This window comes from Prunus dulcis, chromosome 3 (genome assembly GCF_902201215.1).
Source record: "Prunus dulcis chromosome 3, ALMONDv2, whole genome shotgun sequence".
Lineage (NCBI taxonomy): Eukaryota > Viridiplantae > Streptophyta > Magnoliopsida > Rosales > Rosaceae > Prunus > Prunus dulcis.
This window is the reverse complement of record NC_047652.1, coordinates 23,363,025-23,389,221: the sequence shown is the minus strand read 5'-3', so window position 1 is coordinate 23,389,221 and position 26,197 is coordinate 23,363,025. Positions and strand designations below refer to the sequence as shown.

Genomic DNA, 26,197 nt, shown 5'->3' with positions numbered 1-26,197 from the left:
CTTTCTTATAATATCCAAGCAAAATAAACAATTGAAAATGGATCATGATTCATGAGCAGTAAAATAAAAGGATGGAAAAATAACATTTACCATAAGTTAACAGGTTCGATTTTTGTTTTCGTTTTGTTTTAGGATCTTTTTTATTGAAAGGGGCAATAATATATTAAACTTACACACATTACACGGATGTTAGAATTCGAATCCAAAACTTTAACTAAAGGAGTAAATACTCCAAACCATTACACTAATGGTCGTTTGCAAAAGTTAAGTCACCATCATTAACAGATGGAATGAGAATTTCACATCATATAAATACAACGCAGCATAAATAAAATAAAACACGACACGGTTGTCAAGTCTATTTATGTATCATAGAAAGCAGATCATCATCAGGTGAAGTTTATGACAAGCACGCGTCACGGAAAGCCTCAAGATGAGCCATTTTCAAGCAAGGAGGCTATCAAGTGCCATAGCATAGAAGGAAGCATATGCTTTAATAAGTTAGGAGACGTGCCTGCCACATCCTCTTTTTTCAGATTTCAATCCACATCCACCCATGGAACACTAAACACGTGAAACCTTTTAATTCCATAACCAAGTTTTTTAGGCATTCCCGCAAGCCATACCCCCAATGCCATGGACTTTTGCCTAGCTTCTGCTATAAAAAGCAAGCAGTAACAATCTAATCACGGGTCATGGACCACCATCTACAACAATTCAATCGCAGTGGAAAAAATGGACCACGACCGCCCATCTACTCTTTACTCGAACAAGAAAACGACCAGCAACAACCCAACTACAAAATGTACAGATTTCATTTCCTTTTCTTATTTTTTCTTTTCAAACAAAAATAATATTTTTTTTTCAAAAAACCTCACTCACCAGAGCATCCTCGCATCTGGATCATGAACATCATCATAGATTGAATTCGGCCAAACCTACGATCCTGATCAACTAAGCATTGAATTACAAAGAAAGAATGTACTGATCGGAAAAGAAACCAAAACAAAAAATAAAAAGAATGTAAGCCAACACCAATGAATATCTAATATGGGCAAAGCATGTCGTCCTTAATAGAGTTTTATTCTCGTCTGGATTGCGCTTCGGCATATTGGGCACGATTGAAGGTCCTGTCCACATTCGCAACATGTCTGCACCAAAAAGATGAATTAAGAAAATGGCATCGCCCCAATTCACCTCCAAAATATTTGCGAAACATTAATCATTCAAATGTACCTGATGCCCACACCCAAAGGCCATGTCTTTTGGATTTGTAAGGCAAATGGGGCAAACCTGTCCAACACCATATAAAACGTTAACCCACAAGAGTGTTGCAAACCCAAATGAGTAAAAAGCTTCAAACAAGTCATAGATCACAGACAATCAACCCTCGGATTCCAAGGTAATTCAAACATACCAAATGAAAATCATATAAGAAAATTGGGACTACATGTGTATCACACAGGCTTTTGACTTGATGAACAAAAACAAATAAACGATCAACTTAAAAATATGTTCGCTTGCATACCTGATTATCATAGCTAGAACTGGGAGCAGGTGGAGCTGTACCAACAGAAGTGCTATCTCCATAATAAGGAGGAACACTTGGCTCAAAACTGGTAGATTGGGAAGGTTTTGAGCTGTTGAAAGATGGAGAACTATAACTCGTAGAACGGGAAGGTTTTGAGCTGCTGAAAGATGACGCTGATAACACAGGTGGTGGGGGGAGAGGAACCCTCTGGGGAGAATCGCCGATCCTACCACTGCCCATTTAAGAAGAAGAAAATATATACATAAATAAATTATGTAAACAGAGGTATTCAAAAGCTTTCAGATATGAGAAATATAGAGAACATTCTTACCCCAATATATTAAGCTCTATTGTTGCTTTGTACTGTGAAGGAATTTCCATCAAGGCTGCTAGAGCAAATTCGGTCTCCTTTCTTGATGGTGGCATGTTCTTTGACATAATTTCCGTAAAATTCACAAACTACAAACAACAAAAGAAATGCGCTTTCCAATTAAGTATTTTCCAATAATCATAAACAAATGATCACGAATAACATAAACAAAAACATATTGTAATGCTAACAACTTACTTGGAAATTATCAAATGCCCGAGCAGGAATATTGTCATCAAATTCCTTCATCATGTCCCAGGGCCCATCTCCAACACCAACTAGTACAATTGATAGAGGGAACTTGCTGTGATAAAGGAAAAAAAAAATTGTACAACATAAAAAATGGTTGGCCAAACAAGCATCTAATATTAAGTACAAATTACCACACTCACCTTGCTGCAACAATGGCGTCGACTGTCTTCTGCTCCTGTGGACTTAGCTTGCCACGGTCAGTATCTACACTTCTAGTTACCTGAGGAAAATCTCACATTAAGTCAGATAATATCTTGAGAAAACTTGAGATTACAATAGAACATTGCCACTTCCAAGCCATCATAAAACAGAGCAAGGATGAGAAAGCTCGTTTAAGAATAGATGTGTCCAGCAACGTGTAATTTCATAGAGAGTTGAGCCTAGGAGCTAGTGCAGGCACCACTAAGAGATCTTCAGTGGATGCTATTTATTTTGCATGACCAGCATGTCTGAACTGTGCTAGACCTTAAAACCAAACAGATACTTTCCCGCCAAAAGAAAAAACAAAAAAGGCAAAGAAGTTTCATCTTATACAAATTTAAAAGCATTTTACTCGATCTGGATTTGAGATTTGCAATAATGACAGCAAAGTAGTGCAATGGTTTTCTGTTGGATTAGTCACACACATTTTCCAATTTTCACAGAAAATCTGAAGCATGGCCGGCATGCTCGACCCTCTAGTTGCATACTCAACTAAATAAAACAAAATTAAGGCAAGATACCTGGCCATCTGCAATTATCAACAGGACATGGTACTGGCCACCACTCTCCTCGACAATAGTCATGGCCTGTTCAATCACAGGTGCAAATGAAGTTGGCCCTGCCAAACCCATCAATAACAATGAAAGACAACTGATTAGCTGATATAGCGACCACTTCAAGAAATAAGTAGTTAGGAAGTGAACTAAAACCTGCAAGCCGTAGATGAGGAACAATTTCCCTGTAGCGAGTCAATACTTCCTCAAATCCATTGCAATATCTATCAGAGTAGAAACTAAAGACATCTTGATCATGGGTTGACGCTGCAAAGCGGAAAAGTAATGCTTGTCATCCCCGTCTTACAAAGAACAAGATCTTAGAGAAACAAAATGACAGCATACAACTAAAAAATTACCGTCTCCAAAGCCGAAACAGGGAATGAGGTTATCCTCGTCAAAAACAGCCAATGTTTTTCCAATAATGGATATGGCATGCTCATAGGGATTTTGACCATTCCCAATGTGATGCAAGCTTTTTCTGTTGAATGACTTCGATCCTATTAACAAAACCAATTTCAGCACGTTCCATTGCAACACATACCATATACAGTTAATTAGTTTATTAGGGGTTAACCTGTCCACTCATTGCTCTTTGTGAAATCAATACCGACGATAAGATTGGAAGACTCAAGACCAGCACGTGCAAGAGCTTCAGTCACCTACAAAGATTGAAGTTGAGTCAATATAATTGACCATTGTAGATAGGTAAGAAGCTTGAACCAGAAAAAGGAAAGCTTGCAGAAGATACAGTGTAGTAATCTTACCTCCTCTAGGGATTTGTAACTATCAGAAATTATTGAATATTTCCTCTCCAAGGTAGGACGAGTTGCCCGAGCACCACCATAATCCTGCGATGGGGGATAGTAAGGCTGTGATGTTGCTGGATAGGCTTGCTGGGGTGGTGGATAGCTTTGACTTTCTTGAGCATATGGTGATTGAACATATGGCGATTGAACTTGAGGATAGCTCCATGATGAAGAAGTAGAACGAGAAGATGAATTCTGCCGATAACTCCCCTCCTTTGAACTTCTCCCACCCATTAACTCAACTCTATTAACCACAAATTCAAAAAATATGGAAACAAAAAACCTCAACTTTAATCCAAACAAATCCTCTTTCCCTTCCTTCACAACAATGCAGGCCACAAAATCAACCAAACCAGTCTAAATCCGCACCTACAAGGCAGCCACAACAAAACCCAGAAAACGAAAAGTTTGAATTCAATTCTGGTAGACGTATATATATATATATACACTAAAAAAGAAATACACAGAGAGAAGGCTGCGGATATGGAAGGGTCCAAGAAAGTTCGTAATTGGCTTGCAAAACAAATAAAAGACCAAAGAAACGGATTTGGACACGACTCATTCATCACCGACTTAAAGTGGCCTACTCTGTTAAGTTTTCTACTTTGGCAGATAAAATAGGAGCCAGGTGGCTTCTGCACGGATCCATCCACAAAAAGCAACCATCCAAAATTACACAGTCGACCAACCAAACCGACCAAAATACCAAAACAAAACCTATCAAATCAAGGGGCTTCAATTCAATTACTTAAGAACAGAAATTGAAATTGAAATCGTCATAATAAAAACAAATTCAGGAACAAGAACAAGAAAACTACTACACAAATTCATATAATACCCTGAACCAAATCAGAGCGACATTGTCGAAGATCTAATCTGGTAAAAATCCGGTACCGAACCGATCAAAGAAAAAGCCTAATTTCCGAAACTTGCAAAGTAACGGCTACAAATATGAAGGAGATATTAACAAGGGTGCAGCAATTGAAGCAACAAGAAGTTAAGAGACGTCGATCGTACGTACCTGTGTTCGAAGAAGAAGAAGAAGAAGGTGTCTGAAGCATGGTGAAGAAGAGTGGCCAAGCCAAGTCTTGCAGTGGCGACGAGAGTTGCTTTTAATAAACTGAACTGAACTTGTGGATCTAATTCTAATAATTGATTAGGATTAAAATAATATTGGTTAAGAAAGTGGGCAACCTTTATGTCTACTTTTTCTGGACTCTTTCTTTTGATTTTAAAAGGGAATATTTACTTTCTTCTGATGAGACGGAGAGATCAGAATCAGAGAGAAATCGTGGTCTCAGCACATGGAACTTTCGGGGAAATTGAGCAAGCAACGCAATAATAGCTGTTGCTGTTTCTTGCTTCGCTTTCTTTTTCTTTATTTTTTATTTTTTATTATTTCTGCAATTTGAATTTCAAGTTGAGTAATGTAAAATGGATGATGAAGAGGACGAACAAAAGGATTTGCTTTTGTCCACCAACAACAACAAAAAAAAAAAAAAAAACGAAGGAGGATTTTTGCTTGTTGTGGTTTGTTTGGCTGCGCTGCGACTGTGACCTCACATCCTCCTAACTTCCTAACCTCATCTGTCACATGTGTTATCCCTCGGTCAACGACTCCAGATGTATATCTTCCTTTCATATTTTGGGGTCAAATGATCAAATCCTCCATCAGAGTTTTATAATAAGAGAATTGTTGTGCTAAGTTTCGATCATCACGATTGGTTAAATTGTCAAATCATCCAAAATTGCCCTTGTTTGAGAAGATATTTGACTTACAGAAAGGCCAATTATTTATTTCATAGAAATGATTATTCGTCTATTCAGAATCACTCACGCCCAAAACAAATACGATGTTTTTTTTCATAAACGATTTTGGTCATGCTCCCAATAAGCGATTTCAAGAGAGCCCCAAAAATATACACTTAACAAAACCACAACGGTTTGAAGATAAAGGCTTTTCCTGTCCAACTTTATATATGCTACTGAAAAAATAAAATTGAAAATGATCATACTCATATTAAATATTCAAAAATAGAATCAAAGCGCCTATGCTACTTTTAATTTAACCGAGAGATATGAGAATATGGAATAGACAAGCACGTTTGTAGTCCAATCCTGATATCCCCTCCATACCAAAATGAAGAGTGTCTGTAAGTGTTTTTTATTTTACAGAAATGTGAGTAATGAAGATTTATTTGATATGAATATGATATTTTACAGTAATTCCTTTGTGGTTATTATTTGAAAAGTTACCTTTATTTTACTTATTTAATTTCAAAGTTATACAACTTTATCAAATACTAGCCTCTCTGCACGCGTTTCTGTGCTTGCAAGAGAGCTTTTTTAATTTTAAAAATTTTAATTTATTTTTAAATTAAAAAAGATAATGAGTAGTTGTGTTCCATAAAATAGGATTCATTATATGATTTTTCTTTAAATTTTAAATTTTTTTAATATGAAAAAGTGTGAATTTATCATATTATCCTCATTTAATTAATAATTTTAATTCATAATGTTGGGATTAACCAAGAGCATTTGCTAGTATTTTGAATGTTACACAATTCTCTGCCTTTTACTTTATATATATAGCCTCCCTGCACGCGCTTCCGCGCCTGCAAGAGGCTTTTTTTAAAAAAAATTTAAATTTATTTTAGAATTAAAAAAGATAATGGGTAGTTGTGTTCCCTAAAAATAGGATCCATTATCTGCTTTTTCTTTTTCTTTTTCTTTTTTAAAATATGAAAAAATATGAATTTACTGTATTATCCTCATTTAATTAATAATTTGAATTCTTAATGTTTGCATTAACCAAGGGTATTTTCTGGTATTTTGAATGTTTCACCATTCTCTGCCTTTTGCTTTATATATATAGATATACTAGCCTCTTCGCACGCACTTCCGCGCGTGCTAGAGGCTTTTTTTAAAAAAAATTTAAATTTATTTTAGAATTAAAAAATATAATGGGTAGTTGTGTTCCATAAAAAGAATCCATTATCTAATTTTTCTTTTAATTTAAAATTTTATAATATGAAAAAGTGTGAATTTACCATATTATCCTCATTTAATTAATAATTTTAATTCCTAATGTTTGGATTAACTAAGAACATTTTTTGATATTTGGAATGTTTCACCATTCTCTGCCTTTTCCTTTATCTATATATATAAAGCAAAAGGCAGAGAATGGTGAAACATTCAAAATACCAGAAAATGTCATTGGTTAATGCAAACATTAAGAATTCAAATTATTAATTAAATGAGGATAATACAGTAAATTCACACTTTTTCATATTTAAAAAAAAAGAGAAAGAAAAAGAAAAAGCAGATAATGGATCCTATTTTTAGGGAACACAACTACCCATTATCTTTTTTAATTCTAAAATAAATTTAAATTTTAAAAAAAAAAAGCCTCTTGCAGGCGCGGAAGCGCATGCAGGGAGGCTAGTATACATAAAATAAGACAGTGTCTCTTTTTTACAGCATAGTCACTATCTAACCTAAGGTTTTATTAGCTATGAAAAATAGCGCAACTCTTACGCTCTAGTTATTAGCTATGAAAAATTCTTGACAGCTTGATGCAAGTTTGGACGGGGCAGACTTGAATAGATTTGCACCGAGCAAGGCTGGCGGTGTTTTGATGAGAACTTATATGGAAGCTTGATAGTGCTGGAGTTTTTACAGAGATTACTTGTGATGGCCTTCGGTTGGCTTTGTCGATGGGTATTCAGAAATGATAGCGAGAGACTTCTCAGAAGAGTTGAAGGTGATGAAGTTGGTGTTCTAGGATTGCGTTTTCCTTTGAGATGATGATCATCTTCTAGGATTTGTGAGTTGCCTTCATATAATAGTTGGAGAAAACCATTTTCTTGTAGAATTCCACTTCCTTGTAATAGATAATGAATTGACTTCCTTGATAGCTAACAAGTATATTAAAGATCGAATTCTTTATTTTCTCCTCAAGAAATGTCGTCGGCCACTCATTTGGTTACCTCCAAAGAACAAGCTTTGATGGCACAGGTGGCTGGCAGCAGGGCCGATCTTGAGATTTTGAAGGCCCAGTGCAAACTTTAAATTGGGGCCTCACATAAGCTAACACAAACTTACACCATTATGTAATGCCATACAATAAATGTTTTTTTTCTTCAAGTGATCAAAGTACCCTTACTGACTAATTCATTGTGAGCGGGTATTTATTATTTCAGTTTGTGGTTGTGAAAGTAGATTGGATATTGAATGTTGGTGTTGACATCGGACAAGCCTTTAACACAAGCAGGTTTTGAAGTCGAATCCTGAATAGAAGTCGAGGCCCTACAAACCAACACAACTAGAAACGTCTTTGTGTCAACAATTTGCTCACTCTGTATATATATAACATTTGTTATACATATAGAGTGCTGCTATTTCCACCCACCTGTCCTATTTTCTCACCCACTATGTAAATTTGAAAAATTAAAATCCTACTTTTCCACCCACCATTATTCCTAAAATACCCTTTAATTATTAATTCGACTAAACACCATCAACTCCAAGTTAAAAACATAAAAATTTTAACCCCAAAAAAAAAAAAAAAACATTCTTCATCTTCTTCATGTGTTTTCAACATCACGACCTTACCCTACCATATTAATATTCTCATCAACCCCTTAGCATTACTGGTGGCTTCACGACCGTGACACCACCACCACAACAACATACAACCAACAAGACTACAATGGATTTTTAATTGAAGTGATGTTATATGGAATAAGGACCCGTATGTGGGTTAATCAGACTAAAAAAATCTTTAAAATGGAATAAAATTAAAGGACAATTTGGCCTCTATTATCAACACCTACCAACCCTGACACAATATTAAAGGTGGAGTTGAGAATTTGATTTGAATTTTTTTTTAAAAAAACTTTTCAAAGGATTGGGATGGGTAGATCAATGCTCGCTGAATTTGTTGAGGTCAGGAAGATGGAAAGAATATGGAGAGTAAAATAAAAAATTTATTTTCTTTTTAAAATTTGTTTTATTTTTAGGGTTTTAGAAGTCATTTTACATAGGGATAAATTTGTCTTTAAATTTTTTAAAATAAGGTGGGTGGAAAAATATGAGGTGGGTGAAAATAGCAGCACTCTACATATATTATACACATGAAAAAAAATTGGGGCCCCTAAAAAATTAGGGGCCCTGTGCGGTGGCACCACTTGCACACCGGCCACCCCTGGCTGGCAGCTACCACGCCTTTCAATACCAGAGCTTATCCGGGTTTTCCTCAGCAATTTGAAATGCTTCCTCCACGAAGGCATCGATCCACCCACCCCACCATAAATTATGCAATCCTTTAGAACAATAATACTATGCACCAACACTACCCTTCTTCAGTTCTTCTTCTTCCACTCTTGTGTACAGAAATATCAGCATCTACAAAGTACACCAAGTCCTATTAGGCTATTACATCTCAGCTCATGCACTCGAGCTAATGTTGAACATTATATATTCGAATCAAAATTTCGCAACGACACGTAAAGAAATTCCATCAAGCATATATATAACGAAACAAATGGAACAAGTATAAGTTTTTAGTCTCAAAGGAACAAACTTGGGTCCAAAGTTTGAAGTTTGAAGTGTGGAAAGTTTGAAGTTATGCATGTATATACAAGCAAACACTGCTATGCTGATGCTGGGATACAGAGCCAAAGCAAACAGACCTTAAGGACTGAATGTCCCTATGCCTAGACACTAATACATGTTGGATACAATTCAAAATCCAACTTGCGACTTGTGGAGAAGGAGAACAAGGGTGACATTTTTGCTTTTATACTACTTTATAAAAGTTAAATAAAGACGAATAAAAAATCAATGAAAGTAGATGAGTTTTCTAAATGCAATTAAGGAAAACTGAAATAAGAATGAAGTACCTTAATATTTGGGAGGTGTAAGACTAATAACCTTGAGTCTCAACTCCAACCTCCACTCTTCTTTCTTCTAAAGGCTTGATGACATGCACCCAGCTTGCCAAGCCTCTAGAAGAGGAACACCAGGTACAATGATCCCACATGCATGCATGTTAATTTTATGATCCCGAAGAGCACATACTAATCAAGCCAGCTTCTGCCTACGGAAAACCAAGGTACGTATAATGTTCATATCATTCTGATCTAGGAGGCATTCTTTTGATCTTGTGCTAGGATTATACTCAAGATCGACAGCAACTACATAGAAAACGAGGGGGAAAAACAAATAAATATTCAGTTTTAACTTAATTCTTTTGTTATATAAGTCGCAGGAAAACCAAACAACCAGAAAAGAAAAGAATGAAGAGCTTTTAGACTATAATTAGGAGGAAAACCACCTTAGACATGAAATTATTTTGCTCGGAAAACCATATATTATTTAAAAATTCTTAAGATTGTTTGCTTTTTCTCAGGCTTAAATGCGCAAATAGTTAAACAAGACAAATCCACTAATGCAACTTAAAAACACCAGTAGCAGTAGTACATTGTTTTCTCATTGACGAGCAGCATAATCACTAGGATATGAAAACCCTCCCCTCGAAATAAAGAAATAGAAATAAGCAGGTCTGTAGCTAATACAACAATTAATTAACTTCTTACCATATATTGTTCCAGCTGAGCATCATGGCTACAGGTCTCCCTTCATTATTTCATGATAATCTCCTTCGTTTGGGTTTTGATGACTCGCGCACTTCCAGCGGGTATCGGCACAGGGGACACAAGTGATTGATCTGCAGCCACGGGACGATGCAATCTTCATGAAACTGGTGTAAGCAGGGCAAGCGTTTGATCATCATTGGTGGACGATGACGATCAACCCCTTGACCTTGATCTTGATCATGGTCATCATCTTCATCTTGTGAAGCAGGGACGACATTAATATTATCAGAGTGATGATCATCATGATGATCAAGGAGGAGGCCCTCCATACAAATAATACATGCGGACGACGGGGCCAAAGTAGGATCATCAAGCCTCACATTCTCCAAGCCCTGAATGGATGATTGAGCTGCAGGAATAAGCATGGCCCTGTAGGCTTCCGAGGATTGCCTCATAACCCTATCAAGGATGTCGTTGTCGTGGTCCAACCTCAGATAGTGATAAGTGCCATCCACAATATGCACAAGAATAGGCAACTCAAAGCTGTCGTTGTCGGCCTCTTCAATGTAATCAAGTATTCTTACAATAAGAGCTGGCTGCGCACCTTGTGGGACACCGATCTTGGAAAGATGATAAGCCAAGACATGCGTCCATTTAGGCCTTGATGAAAATTGCTTGACATCACGCATAGGGACATAGAAACTCCTCTCAGCAAGGAGGTGGTATGTAGTAGCATAAGGAAGTTCTACTGGAACATGCTCACCAGGAATCCTGGAAGACTCGAGTTCTCTCTTCATAATCTATACAGATTTTGAACCTGTCCCTGGGAATTGAGTCTAATGAGATTCTTACATCTTCTCTTTGATTCACACCGGTATATAAAATACGGTACTCGGAAGCACCAGTTGAGCTGCTGATGCTCTGTATTTCGGAAGCACCAGCTGACGTGCTCCATCTCTGTGCGTATAACTGAGCAGTAGCTAACATGCTCATGCTTTGTGCCTTGGTTGGTGGGTGTGTGTATCACTGTCAGCAAGCAACCTGTAATAATTACCTGCAGTACGTAGGAGTCGTTGTCAGGCTCAACTCCAACCTGAAGGCGTTGTATGTATGTGTATCTGTATATATATATATATATATATATATATTTGTAGTTAACTATCCCTAAATCAATGAGGATGACAATCCCTATCCTTCTCCAACAAGGAATATAATATCCTTCTCCAACAAGGAATATAATAGGAAAAGAAGTATATTTAATTTGTTAATTGCCTGGGTAAGGTAGCTTAAGTAAGGGTGGACTGGAGCCACGAATTTTAAACCTAAATTAGTATGCAGTCGATCTGATGAATTCACGGAATCAATTAAGCAAGCTTAAAATATCAAACAAACAATGCAAGTCGAACTCATGAATAAAAGTAAAGAAAATTAAGCATTCGACAGATTGATGAATGAAAAACTTACGTGCGGAGCCGATCGAGATAGATGCTGTTTGCTTGATTTTCTTCCGGGAACACAGAGAGAGAGAGAGACACAAAGAGAGAGAGAGAGAGAGAGAGAGAGAGAGAGAGAGAGACCTAACAAACAAGCAAACAGGGCCTGGTAAAAACAGTAGAGCAAATTTTGGTCTATATCGTGCACATTGGTGTGGGCGAGAGGCCTTACAAACAAACCCCAACATTGGACTGGAGGACAGCCCAAATGTAATCTTGGACCCACTCACAATAAATAATAAATCAAAATTTGGGTGGGCTATAGCCTATGGGCCTCAGTGCCTCACACAACTTCCCAAAAGTGGAAAAGGAAGCAACCCGAGAGCAAGAGTCCACGTCTCCAACATCAATATGCCAAAACAAACAATCAATCACAAACCAAACCAAAATTCATTGAAACGCTCTTCTACTAAATGACCTTATTAACCACCCCAAAGATTCCATTTCAAATCACAAGCGTAAGGGTACTTTATGTAAATTGAGTCAGCGTGATACTCACGTAGGCTCGACCGCACTTTAGCATCTCCATCTCTTTCTCCCTCCCGCGAAAAGAGAGAGCGCAGTACAATCTCTGCTTCATATTCGGCACTTCTTCTCGCACTGCCTGTCTCTCTCTAGCCATGGATATACCAGTACCACTAGGGCTTTAGGTTCATGTTTCAGCAAAACTCGGGTCGGATCCATCGAGCTTGAGAGTGAGCCGAGCTCGAAGAACGTACGGAATGAAGCACAAGAGTGAGCTCAGTTTCCCTAATACTCACAACTTGCTAAAGTCCGTTCTAATCGGTCTCGTTGTCTGCCTGGGTTTGCTTTGTTTATACTACGGGTGGTCTTTCGGCCCTGGCTCACGGCGATCCGACGAAGAGGCTTCCGGGTCCGATGGCTCCGACCCGATTTTCGGTGGGTTCGTTCTCCATCGTGATTTTGACGATTTACATGAAGATCAGGAGCACAACTCCGAGGTCCCCAAAAGCATGCCTGTACGTAACGCATTAATTCATGGTTGTTAGATTTTTTGTTTATTTTTGCTGCTTAGTGTAATTTTGTTGCTAAGTAAATTGTCAAGTATCTTACTTCAGTTACTGTTTTGGGTTCTGGAAAAAGCATACCTCTCTATAGCAATTTTAATAAAATTTAATAACTTGTTAATAATTTTGCGGTATTCGTGTGAAGAAAAACAAATTGCATCTTTTTGTATAACCGATGAGTTGATCTGGACTCTGTAAGCAAATACTTGAAGGTTGTTATTTCTAATTTTGTGTTTTCACTTGGCATAGAGCATGGGTTATAAATTGTGCCAAGTGTATGTTATTTTACCCTTGCTGGGGTGCATACTAATAATCAATAGAGATGCGTTTACTGATCTTCTTGTCTTGTTTGTATTTCTGTTCATTTGAATTGATGACCTTTCACGTTCTCACAGGTCTGTGATTTACAGTTCTCGGAGCTGATACCTTGTATTGATAGAAACCTTATTTACCAACTGAAATTGAAGCCCAATTTGACGTTAATGGAGCATTATGAACGGCATTGCCCGCCTCCGGAGCGACGCTATAATTGCTTAATACCACCGCCACTTGGTTATAAGGTAGATGGTCATTGCTTTTGTGTAAGTTTACCTTTGTTTGGCTTCACTTAGTTTTGATTCCGACAAAATCATTTCTAGAGTTTCAGATACCTATAAGATGGCCGGAAAGTAGAGATGAAGTGTGGAAGGCCAACATCCCCCACACCCATCTTGCTCAAGAGAAATCAGATCAGAATTGGATGGTTGTGAATGGGGACAAGATCAATTTTCCTGGTGGAGGGACGCATTTCCATGATGGAGCTGATAAGTACATTGTTGCTCTTTCCAGGGTACATAACCTTGACTCAGTTCTTGATTCTTTTCTATATTTGTTTAATAATATAAGGGGAAGAGTAATTAGCAGCTTGGATTTAGTGGAATTCTCTTTTTAGAATTTTATTTTGTTGGAAGAAAGAAAAACAGAAAATTCCACTTTGATTTACCTATTTGGCTGAATCCGGCTTGCACCAATAAAGGTTTGTTTCCTCATGTTTAACTTAATGATATTTGGTCTGGATTTCCTAATATATGCCTTTTCTGTTCCTAGTTTCATTCTCTGCACTGGAGAATATTCAATTATGCACTATCCCAAGTGGACATAGCATAACTTTTTTTCTCGGTATGCTTATTATTTGTGTAGATGCTTAAATTTCCTGCGGATAAGTTCAACAATGGCGGAAATATCCGGAATGTTCTCGATGTGGGTTGTGGAGTTGCAAGTTTTGGGGCATATCTTCTTTCTCACCACGTCATAGCTATGTCCCTTGCTCCTAATGATGTGCATGAGAATCAAATACAATTTGCACTAGAGAGGGGGATTCCCTCTACTCTTGGTATCTTGGGTACAAAAAGACTTACTTATCCAAGTAGATCATTTGAGCTGGCTCATTGTTCACGGTGTCGAATAGATTGGCTTCAAAGAGATGGAATTCTGTTATTAGAGCTTGACAGATTACTAAGACCTGGAGGGTATTTTGTGTACACTTCTCCTGAAGCATATGCACAGGATCCGGAAAATCGGAGGATCTGGAATGCTATGTCTGATCTTCTAAAAAGAATGTGCTGGAAAGTTGCAGCAAAGAAAGAACAGAGTGTTGTATGGGCCAAGCCACTGACTAATAGTTGTTACTTGAAGAGAGATCCTCAGACCCAGCCCCCCCTGTGCGATTCTGATGATGATCCAGACTCAAGTTGGAATGTGAGCATGAAGGCATGCATTTCTCGATACTCTGCAAGTAAGTAGCATGGTGATACTTCCATTATTAATGTTTTTGGCTTTCCACTGTCTAATTATTATCATTACTAAAATTATAAATCAGAGGTGCACAAGGAAAAAGGAAGCGGACTAGCTCCTTGGCCACAGAGGCTTACCACAGCACCCCCCCGCCTGGAAGAAATTGGTGTCAGTCCTGAAGAATTCCAAGAGGACACTGTAAGTTTCCTGAATACAAGCTAACTCTTCACGGTGAAGTTTGCCTGCTAAATTTTATTGTTCTATTTAATGAGTGCCTTAAAAATCCATGCGATGCAGGGCATATGGCGTTTTAGAGTGATTGAGTACTGGAAGCAGATGAAGTCTGTCATACAGAAAAATTCAATCAGAAATGTCATGGATATGAACTCAAACTTTGGTGGATTTGCTGCTGCCCTGAATGGAAAAGACGTTTGGGTGATGAATGTTGCTCCTGTCCGTGTATCGTCCAGACTAAAGATCATATATGATCGGGGCTTAATTGGAACTGTTCATGACTGGTACGTATTTTGATCTGAATTCAGTCCTCAACCCCGCCTCTTATCCTTTCGATTATGTGTTTGATATCCTTTTTGCTGCATGTTTGATTTATGAATCATTTTATGCTGGCTATCTAATTATGTTTCATTAGTTAAAGTTTATAACTTTTATATAGATATTGTTGGTCTGTTCAGAGATTTGAATATTTTCACTTACTGTATTTTATAGGTGTGAAGCATTTTCCACATACCCACGAACATATGATCTTCTACATGCATGGGCAGTATTTTCCGAGATCGATGAGCGGGGCTGTGGTGCAGAGGATCTATTGATTGAAATGGATAGGATACTCAGACCAGATGGGTTTGTCATCATAAGAGACAAACCTGCTGTTATAAACTATATCCGAAAGTTTCTGACTGCCTTGAAGTGGGATGGCTGGTTATCAGAAGTAGAACCACGGGTTGATGCTCTTTCCTCAAGTGAAGAAAGAGTTTTGATTGCAAGGAAGAAGTTGTGGGATGAGGGGCTTACAGCGATGTGATTCTGCTTTGTTTTTCAGGTATATGACCTAAATTCTTCGACGTAGGGTGCATGTTGATCATGCAAAGAATTCCACAATATTATGTTATTTTCTTGTTGATTTGCTCAAATTCCACTTCTGGATTAGAATATGTCGAGTATTTTAATACTTGCTTGCTGCTTTATGGAAAACTTGACATTCTTTTGTTCGATTTTTTTTTTCCTTCTTCAAGACATGCCAGCTTCAGTATTGGTGTTTAGCCTGCCCATTCCAAGAGAATGTACAGAAATATGGGAGATCCAAGGGCATGCCTTCAGTTCCGGTTAAGGCCATGATGCGCCTTGTTTCTGGAGATTGAGATGCTACCAGTAGTACAGGCATATTGAGATATAGATAAGAGATGCAGTTGCAGAATGTGTGAACGTACGTAGGAAAGTCTGCATACAGCAACAGCGACTGAAGAAAAACTTGCACAACTAGGAGACTTTTTCATAGTGGGATCTTATTTTTGTAACTAATTTTTACAATCCAATACCAATTGGGGGATTGATTACATAAACTCAATAATAAACACTCTTGTATTTCCTTTTCCCCCCTAACAATGCCGCTTATGCATGCTGTTGTGGTTGGAATGGAGCATTATGATCTTGGATTTATTGTTTACGAATTTAATACGATGCTAAAGGTAGGGAGAGTTATTGGCAATAGTTGTTTCGAAATATAAAATGAAACTTACCTAGTAAGGGCTCATCTGGCACCGTTTTCAGATAATATTTAATTTTCAGAACATATTATCTGAAATTCATACATTACCAGAGAATCCTTAAAAACCAAACACGTTAAGAAGAAGAATAGCAAGACAGGAAGGAAACGTGAAGGGATGTCTCCACATGACAAACGAAACTTGCGCACATGGGATGGGTTTAGTTCCCGCTAATTTCGTGATATCTCCTTTTTCCAATTTGCCATTCTAAGGGAAGGCTTCCATCCAAACCCATAGGATTAGGGGTAGGGGATGGCTCTCAATCTCTCTCTGATTTAATTATACACCGAACACAAAAAATCACACCCACCTTGCCACCACCTTCACTCTCTCCTCCTTCCGTTGTCTAAGGGACCAACAATACCATAATAAATTCTGTACTTCTTTTCTCTTCCACGCCCCTTCACTCTGTCTTGCTGTGCTTTTCACTCGGTCCCATTCCATGGATTCTTCTGCCTCTGTGGATGCATTGAGCAATGGCTTCAAAAACCACCTTTCTCTGTATCAATCTCATAATAATAATAATGTTGTCTCCAACCCCCGAGTCAAACCTAAGCAACCCTTTTTCATTGGTACGTAATTCACCCTCTTCATTCTTCCCTTATCTGTCTCTCAATCTCTTGCAATTCCAATTTGCATGTTTCTTCATATTGATCATTAGGTGTTGCTGGTGGCACTGCATCTGGCAAAACTACCGTTTGCAACATGATCATCTCCCAACTGCGTGATCAGCGCGTTGTTCTCGTAAATCAAGTAAGTTTCTTCGGTTTTCTACTAATTTATTATATTAGATTCCTGTTGATTGTGTTTTGTTATGTGATCAACGGGAGTGGGATGGGTGTAAGTAATGATGTATTATGTTTATAGGATTCATTTTATCACTCCTTGAATGCTGAGAAGTTGAAAAGGGTCCATGAGTACAATTTTGACCATCCTGGTAACCATTCCTTTCATGCTGTCTTTTTCTTCGTCCTGTGTGTGTGATGCTTCATATTGCAATTGCGTTTGAATCTCAGAGGCCTTCGATACAGAGCATATGCTTTCTTGTATGGAGCAAATAAAGCGTGGACAGGCAGTGACCATCCCAAATTATGATTTTAAGACCCATCAAAGCATAGAACCAGCTTGCAAGGTAACTATTCTTAACTGCATTTACTGTGACCAATTTCAAGATATTATTTAGACTCTGTGGATCAATTGTATCGCTAGTTATATATATATGATGCAACTTCTGTTTCAGCTCGGCTAATCATACATATATCTTGCAAAATGGATAATCCATGCATATATTGCATTGATGAATCAGAGTTTCAAATAAAATGTTATGCTTCTTTTCAATTGCAGGTTAACCCCTCAGACATCATCATCTTAGAAGGAATATTAGTTCTTCATGATCCTCGTGTCCGCGATCTCATGAACATGAAAATCTTCGTAGACACAGGTTATCTTTATCTATTTATTCTTCAGTGTTACCTCATTCATACATGCTGACTTCTTCATTGTCAATGTTAAGCACTTCTCTACGATTGAATGAACTGAGAGACCTTAGCCTTTTTTGTATGTGTTTTTACCTTGTATGACCTCTTATCCAATAACCATTATAACAGTTCCACCAGTGCAGATTCTGATGTACGGCTTTCTCGGAGAATTCAACGTGACACTGTTGAAAGAGGCAGAAATATCGAGAATGTGCTTGACCAAGTTGGTTCAGTTCTCCCTTTTATTTTCCCTTTTTCTTTGCGGTGATCAGATTACTCCACAGCTAAATCCATGATGTTTATTCTAGACATTAGTTGTGTCACTCACTAACTGATAGAGAGCTGGAATTTGCAGTACGCCAGATTTGTGAAGCCTAGCTTCGAAGAATTCATATTGCCATCCAAAAAATATGCAGATATCATAATCCCTCGAGGAGGAGATAATGATGTTGCAATTGATCTGATAGTACAACATATTCATACAAAGCTTGGCCAGCATGAACTCTGTAAAATATATCCAAACGTTGTCGTTATATTTTCTACATTTCAGGTAACATTAATTCACAACTTTGTGACCCCATCAGCGTCATCATGTTCATGCTGTCGATATCTGTAACCCCATCTTTTGTTTGGTTCAGATACGGGGAATGCACACCCTAATTCGTGATGCCAAAACAACAAAGCATGACTTTGTCTTCTATGCAGACCGACTGATTCGCCTGGTACAGCTAGTTTGCTATGTAAAAAGAATTTTTCTGACTACTTACAAGTATGATCTAGCATATAATGTTGTGAACCAATGTTTCAGGTTGTGGAGCATGGACTAGGTCATCTCCCCTTCAAGGAAAAGCAGGTTATTACTCCAACGGGTAATGATTGCTTCTCTAACATTCAATTAGATGAAGCCGTTACATAATCATCACCACATTACCAATAGGCCATAACTAATCTGTGTTTCTTTATTATAAGGTTTCTAGACATGTAGCTTCTTTCCGGTCGCATTTGTACTCTTATTAAGTTGTTTGATGATACTGTTATTGCTGGCAGGATCTGTATACAGTGGAGTTGTTTTCTACAAACGGTTGTGCGGGGTTTCAGTCATTAGAAGGTATTTGATTCTGCTGATTGGTGCTGCAACTTTATGTCTTAAAATACTTGAAATATATCGTCTCATCATTCTAGTTTCCTAATATCAGTGGAGAAAGCATGGAGAATGCACTCAGAGCATGTGTCAAGGGAATAAAAATTGGAAAAATCCTCATCCATGGAGAGGGTAACAATGGTCGAGAGGTTCGTGGAGGAAACAATTTTCACCAAAAGAAACAATATCTACCCTTGTTTTTCTTCTGAAACACTCTCTCTCTCTCTCTCTCTCTCTCTCTCTCTCTCTCTCTCTCTCTCTCTCTCTCTCTCTCTCATATCCTTGCAATGTTGCTGCAGTTGATCTATGAGAAGCTACCAAAAGACATCTCAAGCCGCCATGTGTTATTTCTTGATCCTGTTCTGGCTTCAGGTTTGAGAAAAAACATCTGTCGTCTAATTGGAAGCATGTAATGTTGTCTAAAATCTGTAAATTCTTAGGAAACTCTGCCATCAACGCTATATCTCTGCTCCTCAGTAAGGGTGTACCAGAATCCAACATCATCTTCCTTAACCTTATAGCAGTGAGTCATTCTGATGTTTCCCTGTTCCTCTGAAATTGACAGCTCATGTCAACTTATGCGCATGATTTGTATAACCTAGATTTTCAAATGCAGGCACCGGATGGAATACATGCCCTCTGCAAGAAATTTCCAAAGCTAAAACTTGTTACATCAGAGATTGACGAATCTTTGAACGAAGATTTACGTGTGATCCCCGGCATGGGGGAGTTTGGAGACCGTTACTTTGGCACAGATAATGAGGACGGTACCATTTCAAATTCAACGACACCCAAATAAATGTTAATTTCCTTTGGGTGTGGAAGAGCTGGGGCATTGCTCAGGTTCATTCCAATGTCTAATAATGTAGCAATCGCTGAGATTTTGCTGAGATTTTGTTCAATCAATCGTATAAAGTCTACCCATTTGAGATGTTTGTTATGCATTTACATAATACCAACAAATAGATATAATACAGAACCCAGTTTTGTTAGTGAAATAATATAAAATACAATGACACTATTGATTATTTTACACTCAGAGTGAAAATACAACATTCAAACCAGCTTGTTAGTGAAATAATGTTTTGATATATTAACTTAAAGAGTAAAAGTACAACCTTCACACGAGCATAAAACAGATTTTTGACCTATTCCAAAATCGCACCTAAACGAGCTTGAAAAATCGCACCTAAACGAGCTTGAAAAATCGCAGTTCTTTCTTCACGTCTCTCTATTCAGAACAAGTTGCTCAAAACAATTAATCTCTTGCCTAGACAAGTTGCTCAAAACAATTAATCTCTTGCCTAGACAAGTTGCTCAAAACAATTAATCTCTTGCCTTGCCCTAATATCGCAGATTGAAGATAATATGATTGGCCGATCATGTAGTGCTCTTTTTACTCTTCTTCTTCCTTGAAGCAAAGCTGCTTGGTCCAATTTCTATGGACATTCTTTTTGTCCTGCAAAGTATTTGAACAATAAAGTACATTCAACAGAACAGTGCGTGTGGAGAGGAAACAAGGGAGCTTATGGTTTCATCTCGAAATATAAGAATGACAAATAGAACCTAAGAAGTAGCATACCGCATGGATAGCTCTTCTGACTCCTCCTCACCATCTTCAACTACACCATCTGAAATTAAAGATATAATGAAATTCAAGGCCAAGTTGGAAGATTTAAACTAACATTAAAACATATTTTTATAAACAAAAAACGGAATTAATACTTTTGTTCACAACTAAAGCCGTACCAGCTCCATCAACTTCGTCATCCTCATTCTCTGACTCTGAACCGGAACCCCATCTATCGCCTCCCTCATCAAAGTCCCAACGTTCTCCTACTGGAGGCATCCAAAAGTCAGTTTCTTCTAAATCACTTTCCTCATCAGAAGACTTCCTTATGTCAGAGATAGTCTCATCAACTCCATTTTCCTTCTTCTTCTTCTTCGTCTTCTTCTTCTTTTTTTTCTTTCTGACACCATCTGTGTCCGGCTCAGGTACTATTTCAGGGTTCTGATCATCCAGCTTTTCTACCATCCCATCCGGCTTTAGCTTCTGTTCTTCCTTTTCTTCTGTTCATATAAGTCAGCGTAAATGTCATCATTAGAAACATGAGGCACCATCAATTTCATATGTATGTGAAACCTAAGAGTCCAAAAGACAATCCACAGACAAATGTTGAAAGAGCACCAAAATGATGGATTTGAAAACCTCAAAAAAGAATGAAAAACACAACAACACGAACCTAGCTTGTTGAGGAACCGTTTGCCATTGATATGCTTCCAAATGTGTTCCTCTGACTTATTGATAGTATCCCCGGTAAGCTTACACACCAACTTTGAACTGCAGAAAGAAGAAAACGAACAGGGTATCAGCATGAACACGAAAGCTCTCTGCTTTGTTGCCAGGAAAAACTAAAAATACAAGCATTTTGTATATTTATTCACAATTTGGAAAACAGTAAGCAAACGTAAATTCAACATTGAAACATTTACTTTTATCTTTTTAGCTGGGATTTCTTTAAGAAACCGAAGAGAAGCAATAAGCACGGTGAAATTATTTAGAAAACAGTCAAAGCTAAAATCTTTACGAGTGAAGATGATGGAAGAGAAATAAATTGAAATACCGAGAAAGAGGGTCTTGCTTGAACATGTTGAGAGGAGGTTTCTTATGGGAAAGGGCAAAGTCGACCAGACCCAAACGGCACCGCTTGCTCTGAGAGTAAATTTCCTTGTCTTTGGCCACCACTTCATGGCCTGTCTCAACGCACTGGAATCGACCATTTTCGAGCTCCTTGAAGGTCGGCGAGCCCAGTAGGTTGCTCCCTTCCTTCTCCTTCGCCTTCTCCTCACTCGTCGCCATTACTATTTCCTCAAGCTGCGAGCCGCACAGAGAGCGAGAGAAGAAGAGAGAATGTTGGGCCGCAGACCTAATTATAAGCCAGCCCTGTCTGGACTCATATGGGCCTCCAAAGTCCAAAATATGGGCCTCCTATTTTTTGTTTACCTCAGTAAATGGCCCATTTCCCCAGCCAAACCTTTTTTTTTTTTTTTTTTTTTAATCCGGTACAATAAATATTGGAAGAAACAGGAATCGAAATTAGTATCTGAGGTGCAATAATAAATTTTCTTAACCACTTGAGTTATAAATCTTTCCGAGTAAACGATTGAATTAGGGGATTTTTTTTCTTTTTTTTTTCTTCTGTTGTTTGTTGGGTAAATTATGTGAGTGATTTGAAATCGTGATCAATCGTGAGTCAAAAATACATGTCAAGTTGAGGAATATGTCAGCTGGGTTGGTAATGCCATGAGACAATTGGATCTAATGGTTTTTTTTTTTAATTTTATACTTTATATAGGCATGTTATTCTCCCTTGGGCTACCCCTTTGTTCAACTCTTCTTGATGTATATATTGATATGACCGTATGGTCCATGGTTGGTAGCACATCTTTTACTATATGTTCTTTGAAATGGAGATATGCCCACACACGCACATGTGGTAGTGGTACCAGGACAAGGAAGGCTTACATTTTGAAATCTTAGGCACCACTTTTGTAGTTACTTACTTGGTTGAAATTTTTTGGATATTCAAATGGTTTTCTTCATTTTCCTCATTTGTCTTTCTTTAAATAAAAGGTAAATTACTCAAATGGTTCTCAAAGTTATACCCGATTTACATTTTGGTCATTCAATTAAATTATTCGTTCAAATGGTCCATCAAATCTATATTAATTGTTCTATTGATCCTACTGATACATTATGTTAATGTTGCCGTCAAATGTAAGGGCAAAACCGTCCATAACCGTCATAGATTCCCCAAATAGGTGATAAATTGGTGATACATAGGTGATAAAGTGGTGATACATAGGTGATAAAGTGGTGATACATAGTGATACAGTGGTGATACATAGGCCAAAAGTCTTATTTGCCCCCACAAATGTAGCATGTGTTGCTCACATGACTAAATTTAACAGAAAATGTAACGGTAGGACCAAAACACTGATTAATAAAGAGTTCGTGGACCATTTGAACGATAATTTAGTTTAGGGACCAAAATATAAATCGAGTACAAATTTGAAGACCATTTGAGTAATTTATCATATTCCAATTGTTTATAGAGGTTTGGTAAGCTGTTGCTAGAATAATGCTGTGTGTCTCACGTTCAACTTAAATTATGCTTCTCCTTATATTGTGCCAAGGTTTTCCTTACCCACAAGTCTAACAAGCAGAAAAAAAAAAAAACAATAATGAATCTTTGTTTATAAAGAAAATGATGGACTGGTCTCATGCACTGCAGAAAAGTTCCCGAAAAATTTGATGACTTGTTTGCTCACTAATTACACCCACCAGAGAGAGGGAGGGAATATAATCTCTTGGGCAGCACAGCATGCATAACATAATAATTAAGGACAACATTTGATCTGAAAGAAGAAAAAAAAAAAAAAAAAAGCCAGTTTATGGCACCATTAAAGGGAAATTCTTGTCTGCAGGAAGTAATTAAGAAAAGGGTAAGATGCTCATATAAAAGTATGAACCACAGCACAGAGCCAATGAACAAAGTAAGAGCAGTCTGGCACACTGACAAAATAGCTAAAAACAAATCAAAGATATACCAGTTTTTTCTCATTGCTTGCAGAGTAATGAATCTCAATAAGCCTCTGTCTTTCTTATCATCTCTCTGTACAAACTAAACCTCTCTCTCTCTCTCTCTCTCTCTCTCTCCAGGTGTCTATAAATAAAGGGGCACCTCCAATCCAAGTGCGGCCTACTACATATGAGTTGCATGTTTGGTGTGGTGAAAATGGAGAGGGTAAGATTATTTGTTGTTGTTGCCAGTATTTTGGTTATGTGTGTAGTGAGGAGGGTGGGAGGTGAAGAGGTGGCAGACACATTATCAGCCTGTGATTTTCCAGCAATTTACAACTTTGGAGACTCAAATTCAGACACGGGTGGTATATCTGCTGCATTCTACCCAATGGCATCACCCTGTGGTGAAACTTTCTTCCACAGACCAGCTGGCAGGGGTTGTGATGGCCGTCTGATGATTGATTTTATTGGTAATTATCATGAACAACCTTAACCTGCAGTAAATGTATTAGACTAGTTGTTTAATTAAATCACCATTTACCAAATTTTATAAGAACACTGACAAATGATGACATTGATGTGCTAATTATGCAGCAAAGCACTTGGGATTGCCATACTTGAGCCCATATTTGGACTCACTTGAGAGCAATTTCAGACATGGTGCCAATTTTGCTACCGGAGGGGCAACCATCATCCGGTATAATGAATCCTGGTTTCAGAATGGTGTGAGCCCCTTTTCTCTTGACATCCAGATTGCTCAGTATCAACAGCTCAAGTCACGTACCACCAGTCTTTACAACCGAGGTCACAAATTTATGAAAAACAGATCATATTGCCTTTTGAAAGTTTTCGATTTAGTTTACTTGACATGTATGAGAAATTTATTCTTATTTGTTATGAAATTGTGATCTGCAGCCAAGAAACAACCCCACAGATTCCCAAGAGTTGATGACTTCTCAAAGGCTCTTTACATTTTTGATATAGGACAAAATGATGTAGCTGCTGGTATTCGGAAAATGAGTGATGAACAATTTCAAGCACAAATCCCAGACATCATTAACCAGTTGGCTACAGCCATCCGAGTAAGTAGATTCTGAAACTTGCACATTAATTAATTAATTAACAAATGTTTTTGGTAGAGAAAAAACTAATAGCCACATTATGTTACAGAATTTGTATGATCAAGGGGCAAGAACATTCTGGATACACAACACTGGTCCCATTGGGTGCTTGGCAGTGACCTTACACTACCTCCATAATCCGAGCCCTGACTATGTTGACCGCCGTGGTTGCGTCAAGTTTCAAAACGACATGGCTAGACAGTTCAATAGGGCGCTCAAGCAGAAAGTGTTCCAACTAAGGAAGGAGCTCCTCCTTGCTGCAATAACACATGTCAATGTCTTTGCTGCAAAGTATAAACTTCTCAGCAATGCAAAGAAGCATGGTAAACCAAATTCAATATTGACAAGAATTCATCACACTACCATTTGCAAGTAAACCAACCATTAACTACTTAATTAAACTAAAATCATGTAATTAATTTTTATGCAGGATTTCTGGACAAGACAAGGATCTGCTGTGGATATCATGAAGGTAGCAACCATGTGTATTGTGGGAATAAGGGAATCATAAATGGCACTCAAGTATATGCTGGTTCATGTGAAGATCCTTCCTTGTATATTAGCTGGGATGGTGTACACTACACTGAAGCTGCAAATCATTGGATTGCTAATCAATTAATCAGTGGTTCATTCTCAGACCCACCACTTCCAATCACAAATTCATGCCATAGGCTTCAACCTCTGTAGTTACTTCCACATATGTAACTCTTTCTTAGCCTACAAGTTAACAAGAAATTAATGCAGTTGACAATTCAAATCAGCAAAGAGTTTTAAATATAACTTTTTATGAATTTGATTGGTTAAAAGAGGAGAAATTGATGAGCACCAAAAGTAATGAGCAAACAATAGAGAAGGCAAAGTAGCTAGCTTTAGGTAACAGGACTTGATCAGTGCCCATTACAGCAGAATCAGTTTTAACTTCAATAGCTCTTATGTATTCCCCAACTGTTCTAACTAAGCCCCATAAAAAATGGCCCATCAATTAACTAACAGAACTTGGCCAGAGCCCAAGTTAGCTGCAACACCCAACAATCCAATGGAATACCCTTGTTTGTATCTGATCCACCGTATTGCTTCACCTTCTGTTAGCCTCTACCATTTTATTTGTTTGGATTTTAATGCAGCAACTGCCATGTCAGATTTGCTGATGCGTAGCACACTGCTCAATATCAAGATTTTGCTGATCATTCACTATTCATCCTCGCTATTCAAGAAATACTTACATAAAACAGAAATATCATTATTTTACAATTATAATAAGTGTGATAACACTTTTATATGATATAGCATTATTAACATGAGATATCCATTGCAACTAAATTTGTCTCCGCTCATCACGCATTAACAAAAATCTGTTTTCTTTACTCTGCTGCTCATGAGTTTGGCATGTACCGACAAAATATGGACCATATCTAAGATATCTTAAATTTCTATTTTTTATATAAACTTATGTAAGATACGGTAAGGCTTAAAGACAC

At 37.7% G+C, this 26,197-nt stretch overlaps 6 protein-coding genes across 13 annotated transcripts; 3 read left to right on the top strand and 3 right to left on the bottom strand.

Moving 5' to 3' along the window:
• Window positions 1–797: 797 nt before the first annotated feature.
• On the bottom strand, window positions 798–5,324 carry LOC117621133 (E3 ubiquitin-protein ligase RGLG2-like). Its single transcript, XM_034351443.1, has 12 exons — window positions 4,739–5,324; window positions 3,676–4,086; window positions 3,486–3,570; window positions 3,268–3,408; window positions 3,065–3,175; window positions 2,876–2,973; window positions 2,294–2,373; window positions 2,100–2,205; window positions 1,863–1,990; window positions 1,529–1,763; window positions 1,237–1,293; window positions 798–1,151 (listed from the first exon to the last, which is right to left on the bottom strand). The coding sequence occupies exons 2-12, from the start codon at window positions 3,949–3,951 to the stop codon at window positions 1,071–1,073; spliced, it is 1,398 nt and encodes a 465-aa protein (XP_034207334.1). The 5' UTR covers window positions 3,952–4,086; window positions 4,739–5,324; the 3' UTR covers window positions 798–1,070.
• A 3,446-nt stretch (window positions 5,325–8,770) lies between these two features.
• Window positions 8,771–11,852, bottom strand: LOC117621149. 3 transcript variants are annotated; one of them, XR_004584892.1, is made up of 4 exons: window positions 11,781–11,852; window positions 10,317–11,370; window positions 9,621–9,914; window positions 8,771–9,123 (listed from the first exon to the last, which is right to left on the bottom strand). XR_004584892.1 is itself a non-coding variant. In XM_034351477.1 (3 exons), exon 2 carries the CDS (start codon window positions 11,111–11,113, stop codon window positions 10,367–10,369), a length of 747 nt encoding a protein of 248 aa, XP_034207368.1. In that variant the 5' UTR covers window positions 11,114–11,370; window positions 11,781–11,852; the 3' UTR covers window positions 8,773–9,123; window positions 10,317–10,366. The 3 variants fall into 3 exon arrangements, 1 of the variants encoding a protein (XP_034207368.1); XR_004584893.1 differs by having other exon boundaries at window positions 9,621–9,817; XM_034351477.1 differs by lacking the exon at window positions 9,621–9,914 and having other exon boundaries at window positions 8,773–9,123.
• A 442-nt stretch (window positions 11,853–12,294) lies between these two features.
• Window positions 12,295–16,287, top strand: LOC117622396 (probable methyltransferase PMT9). 2 transcript variants are annotated; one of them, XM_034353053.1, is made up of 8 exons: window positions 12,295–12,789; window positions 13,233–13,397; window positions 13,484–13,666; window positions 14,017–14,611; window positions 14,696–14,808; window positions 14,908–15,128; window positions 15,337–15,670; window positions 15,873–16,287. In XM_034353053.1, the coding sequence occupies exons 1-7, from the start codon at window positions 12,532–12,534 to the stop codon at window positions 15,650–15,652; spliced, it is 1,851 nt and encodes a 616-aa protein (XP_034208944.1). In that variant the 5' UTR covers window positions 12,295–12,531; the 3' UTR covers window positions 15,653–15,670; window positions 15,873–16,287. The 2 variants fall into 2 exon arrangements, with proteins under 2 accessions (XP_034208944.1, XP_034208943.1); XM_034353052.1 differs by having other exon boundaries at window positions 12,297–12,789; window positions 15,864–16,287.
• A 219-nt stretch (window positions 16,288–16,506) lies between these two features.
• On the top strand, window positions 16,507–19,948 carry LOC117621352 (uridine kinase-like protein 5). 3 transcript variants are annotated; one of them, XM_034351775.1, is made up of 14 exons: window positions 16,507–16,966; window positions 17,056–17,147; window positions 17,262–17,331; window positions 17,426–17,526; window positions 17,739–17,835; window positions 18,016–18,095; window positions 18,228–18,422; window positions 18,511–18,594; window positions 18,681–18,741; window positions 18,920–18,980; window positions 19,069–19,162; window positions 19,313–19,385; window positions 19,454–19,536; window positions 19,630–19,948. In XM_034351775.1, exons 1-14 carry the CDS (start codon window positions 16,837–16,839, stop codon window positions 19,810–19,812), a joined length of 1,404 nt encoding a protein of 467 aa, XP_034207666.1. In that variant the 5' UTR covers window positions 16,507–16,836; the 3' UTR covers window positions 19,813–19,948. The 3 variants fall into 3 exon arrangements, with proteins under 3 accessions (XP_034207666.1, XP_034207665.1, XP_034207667.1); XM_034351774.1 differs by having other exon boundaries at window positions 17,411–17,526; XM_034351776.1 differs by lacking the exons at window positions 19,454–19,536; window positions 19,630–19,948 and having other exon boundaries at window positions 17,411–17,526; window positions 19,069–19,226; window positions 19,265–19,344.
• Window positions 19,949–20,055: 107 nt separating this feature from the next.
• Window positions 20,056–21,913, bottom strand: LOC117621353 (surfeit locus protein 2). 3 transcript variants are annotated; one of them, XM_034351778.1, is made up of 6 exons: window positions 21,638–21,913; window positions 21,257–21,354; window positions 20,763–21,083; window positions 20,596–20,650; window positions 20,352–20,472; window positions 20,056–20,317 (listed from the first exon to the last, which is right to left on the bottom strand). In XM_034351778.1, the coding sequence occupies exons 1-5, from the start codon at window positions 21,871–21,873 to the stop codon at window positions 20,394–20,396; spliced, it is 789 nt and encodes a 262-aa protein (XP_034207669.1). In that variant the 5' UTR covers window positions 21,874–21,913; the 3' UTR covers window positions 20,056–20,317; window positions 20,352–20,393. The 3 variants fall into 3 exon arrangements, with proteins under 3 accessions (XP_034207669.1, XP_034207668.1, XP_034207670.1); XM_034351777.1 differs by having other exon boundaries at window positions 20,056–20,472; XM_034351779.1 differs by having other exon boundaries at window positions 20,056–20,472; window positions 20,596–20,644.
• Window positions 21,914–23,794: 1,881 nt separating this feature from the next.
• Window positions 23,795–25,406, top strand: LOC117622024 (GDSL esterase/lipase At5g14450-like). Its single transcript, XM_034352532.1, has 5 exons — window positions 23,795–24,068; window positions 24,193–24,402; window positions 24,514–24,680; window positions 24,769–25,042; window positions 25,150–25,406. Exons 1-5 carry the CDS (start codon window positions 23,795–23,797, stop codon window positions 25,404–25,406), a joined length of 1,182 nt encoding a protein of 393 aa, XP_034208423.1.
• Window positions 25,407–26,197: the final 791 nt, after the last annotated feature.

What these genes read in the sequence shown, in the direction of transcription:
- LOC117621133 (XM_034351443.1), bottom strand. Translation starts at nt 3,951, where the DNA reads ATGGGTGGGAGAAGTTCAAAGGAGGGGAGTTATCGGCAGAATTCATCT. An exon ending in CTGTTTCGGCTTTGGAGACG is followed by an intron (nt 3,176 to 3,267) that starts GTAATTTTTTAG and finishes TCCGCTTTGCAG; the next exon opens with CGTCAACCCATGATCAAGAT. An exon ending in ATAGAGCTTAATATATTGGG is followed by an intron (nt 1,764 to 1,862) that starts GTAAGAATGTTC and finishes TTAAATGGGCAG; the next exon opens with TGGTAGGATCGGCGATTCTC.
- LOC117621149 (XM_034351477.1), bottom strand. Translation starts at nt 11,113, where the DNA reads ATGAAGAGAGAACTCGAGTCTTCCAGGATTCCTGGTGAGCATGTTCCA.
- LOC117622396 (XM_034353053.1), top strand. Translation starts at nt 12,532, where the DNA reads ATGAAGCACAAGAGTGAGCTCAGTTTCCCTAATACTCACAACTTGCTA. An exon ending in CACCGCCACTTGGTTATAAG is followed by an intron (nt 13,398 to 13,483) that starts GTAGATGGTCAT and finishes CTAGAGTTTCAG; the next exon opens with ATACCTATAAGATGGCCGGA. An exon ending in CATTTCTCGATACTCTGCAA is followed by an intron (nt 14,612 to 14,695) that starts GTAAGTAGCATG and finishes ATTATAAATCAG; the next exon opens with AGGTGCACAAGGAAAAAGGA.
- LOC117621352 (XM_034351774.1), top strand. Translation starts at nt 16,837, where the DNA reads ATGGATTCTTCTGCCTCTGTGGATGCATTGAGCAATGGCTTCAAAAAC. An exon ending in TAAGCAACCCTTTTTCATTG is followed by an intron (nt 16,967 to 17,055) that starts GTACGTAATTCA and finishes ATTGATCATTAG; the next exon opens with GTGTTGCTGGTGGCACTGCA. An exon ending in TTATATTTTCTACATTTCAG is followed by an intron (nt 18,423 to 18,510) that starts GTAACATTAATT and finishes TGTTTGGTTCAG; the next exon opens with ATACGGGGAATGCACACCCT.
- LOC117621353 (XM_034351777.1), bottom strand. Translation starts at nt 21,873, where the DNA reads ATGGCGACGAGTGAGGAGAAGGCGAAGGAGAAGGAAGGGAGCAACCTA. An exon ending in AAGCAAGACCCTCTTTCTCG is followed by an intron (nt 21,355 to 21,637) that starts GTATTTCAATTT and finishes TTCTTTCTGCAG; the next exon opens with TTCAAAGTTGGTGTGTAAGC. An exon ending in TGACGAAGTTGATGGAGCTG is followed by an intron (nt 20,651 to 20,762) that starts GTACGGCTTTAG and finishes TTATATCTTTAA; the next exon opens with TTTCAGATGGTGTAGTTGAA.
- LOC117622024 (XM_034352532.1), top strand. Translation starts at nt 23,795, where the DNA reads ATGTTTGGTGTGGTGAAAATGGAGAGGGTAAGATTATTTGTTGTTGTT. An exon ending in TCTGATGATTGATTTTATTG is followed by an intron (nt 24,069 to 24,192) that starts GTAATTATCATG and finishes CTAATTATGCAG; the next exon opens with CAAAGCACTTGGGATTGCCA. An exon ending in CACCAGTCTTTACAACCGAG is followed by an intron (nt 24,403 to 24,513) that starts GTCACAAATTTA and finishes TGTGATCTGCAG; the next exon opens with CCAAGAAACAACCCCACAGA.